The 11,484-nt window shown below is 18.3% G+C and overlaps 2 protein-coding genes across 5 annotated transcripts in view; one reads left to right on the top strand and one right to left on the bottom strand.

Moving 5' to 3' along the window:
- Positions 1 to 208: 208 nt before the first annotated feature.
- Bm18072 (Uncharacterized protein) lies at positions 209 to 8,258 on the top strand (the record flags this gene model as incomplete). Its single annotated transcript, XM_043075893.1, has 9 exons — positions 209 to 457; positions 882 to 1,038; positions 1,271 to 1,434; positions 5,224 to 5,395; positions 5,761 to 5,980; positions 6,605 to 6,749; positions 7,087 to 7,312; positions 7,608 to 7,676; positions 8,221 to 8,258. The coding sequence occupies 9 exons, from the start codon at positions 209 to 211 to the stop codon at positions 8,256 to 8,258; spliced, it is 1,440 nt and encodes a 479-aa protein (XP_042931827.1).
- Positions 8,259 to 11,178: 2,920 nt separating this feature from the next.
- The window catches only part of Bm9363 (Uncharacterized protein), a gene marked incomplete at both ends in the record, with an annotated part of 40,215 nt that continues 39,909 nt past the window's right edge, over positions 11,179 to 11,484 (bottom strand). For all 4 annotated transcript variants that reach the window (XM_043075889.1, XM_043075891.1, XM_043075890.1 and 1 more), the window contains one exon: positions 11,179 to 11,379. In XM_043075889.1, coding sequence (XP_042931823.1) covers positions 11,179 to 11,379 — 201 coding nt within the window. The remainder of the gene's footprint in view (positions 11,380 to 11,484) is intronic.

Genomic DNA, 11,484 nt, shown 5'->3' with positions numbered 1-11,484 from the left:
TAATTAATTACATCATGAAAAAAAAATAATAATTATTATTTCATTTAAAATAAAATATATTAATGTAAAATTAACAAAAAAAAAAAATAATACAATTAACATTTTTAAAAATTATAAAATATTTGAATTTTAAATTAAACATTTTTGTTTTTTTTTTTGATTTTTTATTAGTTTTAAAAAAAAAATTTATTAAAAATATTTTATAGCAATGATAACATATCATAGATTATATATTCAATCATCAACAACCACAGCAGCAACACTTGGTTATCATTTTATGATCATTTTTCCGAGTAATAATGGAAATAAAAATGCAAATCCAACAATCAGTGTTACCTTAATGAATCCAAATAGTAAACAAGTAACAGTTCAAATTGAAAATGTTAAAAATGCAAATGATTTTTTGGATGATAGTGAAATAATTACTGTAAATATTGAAGCAATGAATTATGCTGAAGTAAGTTTATTCTTTTTTTTTTTTCTTTTCTTTTTCTTTTCGTTTTCTTTTAATTTAAACTTAAACATTTAGTTAAAATTTAATTTTAAAATGAATTAAAAAAAAGTTTTTTTTTTTTTCACAAAATGAATTAAATGTTAAAATGTTAATTTTTAATCTAATTATTATCTTATTAATATGAAAAAATTTCACTTTCTATTTCATATATTTATTTAAATTAAATTATTGCAAAAAAGAGAATTTTTTTTTCATTATTTATAATTATTTTAGGTTAGAAAAAAAAAAAAAAAAAATGTCAAGAAAATGCGCAAATGTATTTTAGGTTCATTTCAAGATAATGCGCAAATGTTTTTTAGGTTTATTTCAAGAAAATGCGCAAATGTTTTTTAGGTTTATTTCAAGAAAATGCGCAAATGTATTTTAGGTTTATTTTAATGAATCGTCTATAAATACTTGTAAAAGTACAACTATTGCAAATTTTTTGGAATGTACAGATAGCAGAATATACATTAATTCATTACAATTACCTATTACTGTTCTGTCACATTGGTACCTTACTGATGCTGGTGACAGTTTTCTTGGTTAGTGTCACATGCTAATTGTCACATTTGCTTCAGATGTTACAGCAAAATATTTTGTATAAAGATGTAAACTGTATGATTCAAGTTGAAATTTCTTTTTCTTTATTTCCTTTAATTTCAACTTTTTTCTTTTTTTTTAAAATTTACAATTTGGAAATTTTAATTAATTCAAAAAAATAAATAAATAAAATAAACAAAAAAGAACGAAATTAATAATTAAATTTAATTATAGTATTACCATTATCGATGACAACAGGTAAATATGCATTTTCTGCGCCACCACCTGCTGAAGATGGCATTACAATGGTATATTTCTTGCCACAATCAAACAATATGGAAATATCTGTGGTTGGAGAAGTTAATAAACAACCATTTTCTAATTCATTTACACCAAAAGTAAACTTTGACCCAATTGATTACATCGTAAATAATCGTAAGATCGATCAGATCGTAAGCAGAATTGTAAGCAAAATCGCAAGCAATCATAAGTAATCGTAAGTAATCATAAGCAATCGTAAGTAATCATAACTAAAGTGGTAAGTAGTCGTAATTATAGACAATCATAAGTAATCATAAGCAATCGTAAGTAATCGTAAGCAATCATAAGTAATCATAACTAAAGTGGTAAGTAGTCGTAATTATAGACAATCATAAGTAATCATAAGTAATCGTAAGCAATCATAAGTAATCATAAGCAATCGTAAGTAATCGTAAGCAATCATAAGTAATCATAAGCAATCGTAAGTAATCGTAAGCAATCATAAGTAATCATAACTAAAGTGGTAAGTAGTCGTAATTATAGACAATCATAAGTAATCATAAGCAATCGTAAGTAATCGTAAGCAATCATAAGTAATCATAACTAAAGTGGTAAGTAGTCGTAATTATAGACAATCAAAAGTAATCATAAGCAATCGTAAATAATCGTAAGCAATCGTAAACAGTCGTAAGAAATCGTAAGCAAAATCGCAAGTAATCATAATTAGTTGTAAGCAATCATAAGTAATCATAGGCATTCGTAAGTAATCGTAAACAATCATAAGATCGTCTTCATCGATCACATCATATCCAAAATCATAAGCAGCCATAAGTAATCATAAGCATTCATAAAAAATCGTAAGTAATCGTAAACAATCGTAAGTGATTATAAATAATCGTAAGCAATCATGAGCAAAGTCGTAAGTAATCGTAATTGTAGACAATCACAAGATCGTCTTCATCGATCACATCATATCCAAAATCATAAGCAGCCATAAGTAATTCTGATTGTAAACAATCGTAAGTAATCATGGGCAAAGTCATGAGTAGTTGTAAGCAATTTTAAGTAATTGTAAACAATCATAAGCAATTGTAATAATTGTAAACAATCGTAAGTAATCATAAGCAAAATTTTAACTAATCGTAAGCAATAATAAGTAACTGTAAACAATCGTAAGATCATCCTCATTGATTGATTACATCATAAGCAATCACATGCGATCATAAGTAATCGTAAGCAAATTGTAAACAATAAATAATAAGCTTATGATTGCTCATGAACAGTAAACAATAATAAATAATCATAGGGTTGTAGAACAAACAATTAAATATATTATTATTACTATATGGTATAGAAGAAAATAAACAATTAATTTGCAATATAAAATAATTTGTTTTATTGAAATATTAATTAAAAATTTACTTATTACAATTAATATTAATTAAAAATTTACTTATTACAATTAATATTAATTAAAAATTTACTTATTACAATTAATATTAATTAAAAATTTACTTATTACAATTAATATTAATTAAAAATTTACTTATTACAATTAATGTTAATTAAAAATTTACCTATTGCAATAATTATTAATTAAAAATTTACTTATTACAATTAATGTTAATTAAAAATTTACCTATTGCAACAATTATTAATTAAAAATTAACTTATTACAATTAATATTAATTAAAAATTTACTTATTACAATTAATGTTAATTAAAAATTTACCTATTGCAATAATTATTAATTAAAAATTTACTTATTACAATTAATGTTAATTAAAAATTTACCTATTGCAACAATTATTAATTAAAAATTTACTTATTACAATTAATATTAATTAAAAATTTACTTATTACAATTAATGTTAATTAAAAATTTACCTATTGCAATAATTATTAATTAAAAATTTACTTATTACAATTAATATTAATTAAAAATTTACTTATTACAATTAATATTAATTAAAAATTTACTTATTACAATTAATGTTAATTAAAAATTTACCTATTGCAATAATTATTAATAAAAAATTTACTTATTACAATTAATATTAATTAAAAATTTACTTATTACAATTAATATTAATTAAAAATTTACTTATTACAATTAATGTTAATTAAAAATTTACCTATTGCAATAATTATTAAATAAAAATTTACTTATTACAATTAATGTTAATTAAAAATTTACCTATTGCAACAATTATTAATTAAAAATTTACTTATTACAATTAATATTAATTAAAAATTTACTTATTACAATTAATGTTAATTAAAAATTTACCTATTGCAACAATTATTAATTAAAAATTTACTTATTACAATTAATATTAATTAAAAATTTACTTATTACAATTAATGTTAATTAAAAATTTACCTATTGCAATAATTATTAATTAAAAATTTACTTATTACAATTAATATTAATTAAAAATTTACTTATTACAATTAATATTAATTAAAAATTTACTTATTACAATTAATATTAATTAAAAATTTACTTATTACAATTAATGTTAATTAAAAATTTACCTATTGCAACAATTATTAATTAAAAATTTACTTATTACAATTAATATTAATTAAAAATTTACTTATTACAATTAATGTTAATTAAAAATTTACCTATTGCAATAATTATTAATTAAAAATTTACTTATTACAATTAATGTTAATTAAAAATTTACCTATTGCAACAATTATTAATTAAAAATTTACTTATTACAATTAATATTAATTAAAAATTTACTTATTACAATTAATGTTAATTAAAAATTTACCTATTGCAACAATTATTAATTAAAAATTTACTTATTACAATTAATATTAATTAAAAATTTACTTATTACAATTAATGTTAATTAAAAATTTACCTATTGCAATAATTATTAATTAAAAATTTACTTATTACAATTAATATTAATTAAAAATTTACTTATTACAATTAATATTAATTAAAAATTTACTTATTACAATTAATGTTAATTAAAAATTTACCTATTGCAATAATTATTAATTAAAAATATACTTATTACAATTAATATTAATTAAAAATTTACTTATTACAATTAATATTAATTAAAAATTTACTTATTACAATTAATGTTAATTAAAAATTTACCTATTGCAATAATTATTAAATAAAAATTTACTTATTACAATTAATGTTAATTAAAAATTTACCTATTGCAACAATTATTAATTAAAAATTTACTTATTACAATTAATATTAATTAAAAATTTACTTATTACAATTAATGTTAATTAAAAATTTACCTATTGCAACAATTATTAATTAAAAATTTACTTATTACAATTAATATTAATTAAAAATTTACTTATTACAATTAATGTTAATTAAAAATTTACCTATTGCAATAATTATTAATTAAAAATTTACTTATTACAATTAATATTAATTAAAAATTTACTTATTACAATTAATATTAATTAAAAATTTACTTATTACAATTAATATTAATTAAAAATTTACTTATTACAATTAATGTTAATTAAAAATTTACCTATTGCAACAATTATTAATTAAAAATTTACTTATTACAATTAATATTAATTAAAATTTACTTATTACAATTAATGTTAATTAAAAATTTACCTATTGCAATAATTATTAATTAAAAATTTACTTATTACAATTAATATTAATTAAAAATTTACTTATTACAATTAATATTAATTAAAAATTTACTTATTACAATTAATGTTAATTAAAAATTTACCTATTGCAATAATTATTAATTAAAAATTTACTTATTACAATTAATATTAATTAAAAATTTACTTATTACAATTAATATTAATTAAAAATTTACTTATTACAATTAATGTTAATTAAAAATTTACCTATTGCAATAATTATTAATTAAAAATTTACTTATTACAATCAATTTTTTTTTTAGCTTGCAAATGGTAATTTATTGGTGCTGCAAACAACAGGCAATTTAGCATTAACTGCAACTGCATATAGTGCATTTGCAGTTATTGTTGCAGTAACAAAATTACCAATCTCATCAGATGATAATACTAAAAATGATTTTGGTATTTACATGCCAACACCACTCTTTTTCACAGGTTTTGCAAATTTTAAATTATTAAAAAGTTTTCATTTATTAATGAGATTGGGAAATTCGAGATTTTATTTTATCACTAGATTAAAATAATTATTAAATTTAATTTAACTTCAATTATTATTAATCAGAATTGATTTAAACCTAATAAAAATAATTTTTATTACAAGTTTTAAATATCTTTTAGCACAACTTTAAAATGATTAGAATATTTTCATATACTAAAAAAAAGCTTATCACATATTCAAACATTTATCAAATCGAATTTAGCTAAAATTATTATCATTATCAGAAACTGATATATCTAATAGAAATAATTTAATGTAAATTATCAGAACTGATATACATGTATATGAATTAATCTAATAGAAATAATTTTCGGTTGTTACAATGTAAACGATTATCATGTTTCGATGTTATATGATATGAAGGAGCTACTGATAACAACTGTTAACAGTGATAATTTATTATGCAATTCAAAGTTTACTGTATTCGATGAAATGGGAAATGATAAATGTTATCCATTAATTGATTCATACAATGAAGTGAAATTTGAGGAATACAATTTAAATGTTGGCATTAATTCCAGGTAAGAGTAAACAGTGATAAAATTTGAAAAAATTTTAATGATAAATTGAGCAATAAAAAATTTTGGTTCGTATTTTTTAAATTCAAAACAATTAATTTAGATTTAGATTTGAATTTAAATGTTATCAATTAAATTTTACAGATTTATTTCTAAAAAGATAATTGATTAAAAATTTTGCTAATACATTGAACAATAAAATGTTGTAATTCGTATTAATTTCAAAAATTTATTGAAATTTAGATCTAATTTAAATTACACATTTAAAATTGAATTTACATGTTATCAATTAAATTTTATAGATTTGCTCCTGAAAAAATGATTAATTAAAAATTTTGGCAAGTTTTTTTTTCAAGTTCTTTAATGTTATAACAATAAAATATTATAAATCGTATCAATTCAAACAATTAATTTAGATTTAAATTCAATTTAAAATTGAATTTAAATGTTATCAATTAAATTTTAACAAACTTATTGCAAATTTTTTTCAAGTTCCACAATATTACAACAATAAAAACTTATAAATCGCATCAATTCAAACAATTAATTTAGATTTAAATTCAATTTAAAATTGAATTTAAATGTTATCAATTAAATTTTAACAAATTTATTGCAAATTTTTTTAAGTTCTACAATGTTACAAATACTACGATACGGTGGCTACGACAGTTATTTAATTGATGGTTCATTTCTTGATTTGGATATTTCATTATCACAATTTGTTACTGGCTTAACAACTTTTTTTGTACCAACTGATGAAAATATTGTTACAGTAAATTTTAAAAATTAATTTTATTTTTTTCAATTTTAATTTTTAATATAGAATTTTAATTAGTTCTTTTTTTTAAAAAAAAATGCATTAATTTTACCTTTAAAATTGTAATATATCAAAAGAAAAAAAGTCAGTAATGATGAGAACATATTATTAGTAAAAGTAAATAAAAAATTTAATAATACTAAAAAAAAAACTTTTAAATAGAATTAAAATAATTCAAAATAATAATTTTAGTAGTTTGAAGCAAATAAATTAAAATGTTTATTAAATTCTGATTTTATTTTATTTTTTTAGTAATTTAATTTTTTTTTCTTTCTTTTTTTTTTTTTATCAGATCATAGGTGATTATGATGCAACATCTACCACAATTATTGGTAGAAAAATTCCAATTGAAATTATTTGGAATTGGTCACCAATGTCATTTTATCATCAAACATTCTACTATACTACCTTATCACTAGCAAGTGGTTTTTATGTTATCACTTCAAGCGGTTCATATGTTATCACTGTGATTGGCCAAAAAGATAATGCTGCATACGGTTTTATCACTGCCTATAACAGTATGTATTACTTACTGCTTGTGATAAGAGATTTTATCACCTATACAATATACTAGATATCATTTTTGTGATAATAAACAATGAATTTGAAACAATTTTATTTTAAAAAAATAAAAAAGACAAAATTAGTATTTCATTTCTAAAATAAAATTTTAATTATCACAAATGATTAATATTTCAATTCATACACTTTTATACAGTCCATTTATTGATAATTTTTTATTAATACTAAAATATAATTTTGTTTTTATTTTTTGTTTGTTTGTTTGTTTGTTTGTTTGTTTGTTTTTTTTAGTACAAACATCAAAAGATTTGCCAGAAGTTAAAACAACCATACGACCAAGAATAACCACCGAAATACCATGTAAGAATTAATTAATTAATTTAATTATTAGAAAACTTATGAGTAAATAAAAATTACGTTTGATTATTTTAAATTAATTAAATTTCCACTTAATTAATGTTATCATTTAAATTTGATAACTGAAAAATGATAATATATCATTTAAAAAATAAAAAAGTATTACTTAAAAAAAAAAAATGTAATTTGTACTTTCGTTTAGTATTATCAATGACTGTAAATAGGTTAATAAAATATTTGTTTGCAATTTCAAATGAAATAATAAGTAAGTTATAAGCAATACTTTGATGATTTTTATTCATGATTACTTCATAACTTTGAATCATGATTACTTGATAACTTTAAATCATGATTACTTGATAACTTTGAATCATGATTACTTGATAAGTTTGAGTCATGATTACTTCATAACTTTGAATCATGATTACTTGATAACTTTAAATCATGATTACTTGATAACTTTGAATCATGATTACTTGATAATCATAAAAATCAATTCATTTTCTCTCTTTTCTTAAATATCAAACATAATTTCATATGATTATAGCATCGTCTAAAACTTCAATTGAAACTACGATGGGTTAGTTGAATTTTTCTTTTCATTTTTTTTTTTTTTTTTTGAAATATTAAAATAAAATAATAAAGTATCATTAACAAGTAATAGCTCATCAATAAAATATCATGATATATTCTTAATTTTCATTTTTTAAAATTTAATTTTACATGTTATAGAGTAAATTATAACTATAACATATTAATTAAATTAAAATTTACACATTTTATTTTATAATATCAAACTTCTCTCTCTCTCTCCCTCTCCCTCTCTCCCTCTCTCTCCCTCTTTTAAATTATATTTAAATTAATATTTTATTAATTTAGTTGCAATTTCGACAACAACAAACGAGAAAACAAATGGATCAATGAAAATATTATATAATATTGAATTGTTACTTTTAATTATTCTTTTCTATCTCTTTCATTAATTTATAATTTATACTTTTTTTTTTGTCAAATCAATTTTAAAGTTTAATTAGAAATATAATTTTGTTTTTTATTTATTTATTAACTACTGTAAACTCACATAATTGCGTTTTGTTTATCAGTAATTTTAGTATACATTCTAATAAAATTTCAATTTTTAAATTTAAATTTAAATACAATATTTAATTTATTATTAAATTAAACTCAAAAAAAAAGAAGCTAAGAAGTTCAGACAATTAATACTTTTAACTTTTGTTTAATTTCTTAAATTAATTGATTATTTAATTTCTCAAAAAAAATTTTTTTTTTAATTTTTTCAAAACTTTATTTGAAAATATTTTTTGATTGAAAAAAAAAAAAAATTATTGCAATAAATGAAAAAATGATATGAAATAAAAAATTTTGTTAAAAAATTCTATTTTTTTTAATTAATAATTATCAGAGAAATTTTTTAGTTTAAATTTCGTTTTCGTTTGATAATAGTATAAAATGTAAAATAGTTTAAAATGAAAATAAAAATAATAATAACTTTTTTGATTTCATTAATTTGTTATATCGATTAAAATGAAGCATTTAGAAGGATTAATTATTTTTTCAAATTTTAAGAAATTAATTTACTTTTAAATTTAAGCGGAAACAATTACAACATTTGCTTGCTTTTTTTTTTTGTTAAATTTTTTTTTTTTTAAATTTTTTTTTTTGTTTTATTTTTTGAACATTTTCTGCTTTATCATTTGTATCATTTTAATGTGTGATAAAAATTTGTTTAATTAGTAATGACTAATTAATTAATTCACTTATTCATTTCTATCAATTATCATTGAAATAATGACAAATTTCTGCTTTTTTAAACAAGAAATAGACTTATCACTTGTTATCATCATAAATTATCATTTGTTATCAATTATCATATTATCATAAAATTTTGTTTAATTAGTAATGACTAATTAATTAATTCACTTATTCATTTCTATCAATTATCATTGAAATAATGACAAATTTCTGCTTTTTAAAATAAGAAATAGACTTATCATTTGTTATCATCATAAATTATCATTTGTTATCAATTATCATATAATCATAAATTTTGTTTAATTAGTAATGACTAATTAATTAATTCGCTTATTCATTTCTATCAATTATCATTGAAATAATGACAAATTCCTGCTTTTTAAAATAAGAAATAGACTTATCACTTGTTATCATCATAAATTATCATTTGTTATCAATTATCATATTATCATAAAATTTTGTTTAATTAGTAATGACTAATTAATTAATTCACTTATTCATTTCTATCAATTATCATTGAAATAATGACAAATTTCTGCTTTTTAAAATAAGAAATAGACTTATCATTTGTTATCATCATAAATTATCATTTGTTATCAATTATCATATAATCATAAAATTTTGTTTAATTAGTAATGACTAATTAATTAATTCGCTTATTCATTTCTATCAATTATCATTGAAATAATGACAAATTCCTGCTTTTTAAAATAAGAAATAGACTTATCATTTGTTATCATCATAAATTATCATTTGTTATCAATTATCATGTTATCATAAAATTTTGTTTAATTAGTAATGACTAATTAATTAATTCACTTATTCATTTCTATCAATTATCATTGAAATAATGACAAATTCCTGCTTTTTAAAATAAGAAATAGACTTATCATTTGTTATCATCATAAATTATCATTTGTTATCAATTATCATATAATCATAAAATTTTGTTTAATTAGTAATGACTAATTAATTAATTCGCTTATTCATTTCTATCAATTATCATTGAAATAATGACAAATTCCTGCTTTTTAAAATAAGAAATAGACTTATCACTTGTTATCATCATAAATTATCATTCATTATCAATCATAATCATTATCTTTATCATTTCCCTTATCAAATATCAATGCAATTCTCATTAAGCTAAATTTATGCAAAATAATATAAAATAATAATTAATTTAATTATTAATTATACCATTGAAAAAATCATAAATCATTAATTGCACTTATTCACATTCTTGTAAAAAAAAAAAAAAAAAAAAAGAGAAATTGTCACCAAAAAAAGAAATTGTCACCAAAATTCTTTTTTTTTTCTTTTTGTTTTGACAAATACAGTGAAAAAAACAAAAAAAAAAAAAATGAAGCAAATATCATTTATAAAAGAGAAAGAGAAAGAGAAAGAGAAAAAAGTTTGCAAAGAAATGTTTCAAGAGAGAGAGAGAGAGGGAGGGAGAGAGAGGGAGGAAAGAAATACTTTTCTCTTTTTCTTTTCCCTTTTTTTTTTATTTTTTCTTCAATTAAATAATTGAATTTTTTATTTTAAAATCATTTTTCATTTCATTTCTTTTTCAAATTTATTTTCATTTTTTCAAATCAAAATTTTCATTTTTTTTTTTTTTTAGAAGAAAAAATTTGAAATTAAATGATTGAATTTTTATTTTTTAAATTAATTTTCATTTCTTTTCAAGAAGAATTTTTTTTTTTTTTTTAAATTTTAAATTTATATTTTAATCAACATTTCGCCAATTATTATGCGTTCCATGCTCATTCCAACAAATTTCATAGTTATCACTTATTGTCCATTGTCCATCAACAATAAACAAAAATTCATATCGTCCAGGTGGTATATCAATCCAAACACCAAATCGATTACAATCGTTGTCCAATTGTTGACATAGAAGAAAACATTCCCAACTAACAAAACTTGCCTAAAAATATTTTCAAATTTCAATTATTTACTCTTATATTAAATAAAATAAAAAAAAAAAAACTTCTATTATTTTTGAAATAATTTAAAATTAATTTAATTTAAT

This window comes from Brugia malayi (genome assembly GCF_000002995.4).
Source record: "Brugia malayi strain FR3 genome assembly, contig: Bm_v4_ChrX_scaffold_001, whole genome shotgun sequence".
In the NCBI taxonomy this organism is placed as follows: domain Eukaryota; kingdom Metazoa; phylum Nematoda; class Chromadorea; order Rhabditida; family Onchocercidae; genus Brugia; species Brugia malayi.
The sequence above is the reverse complement of the archived record's forward strand: the minus strand, read 5'-3'. Positions and strand labels throughout refer to the sequence as shown.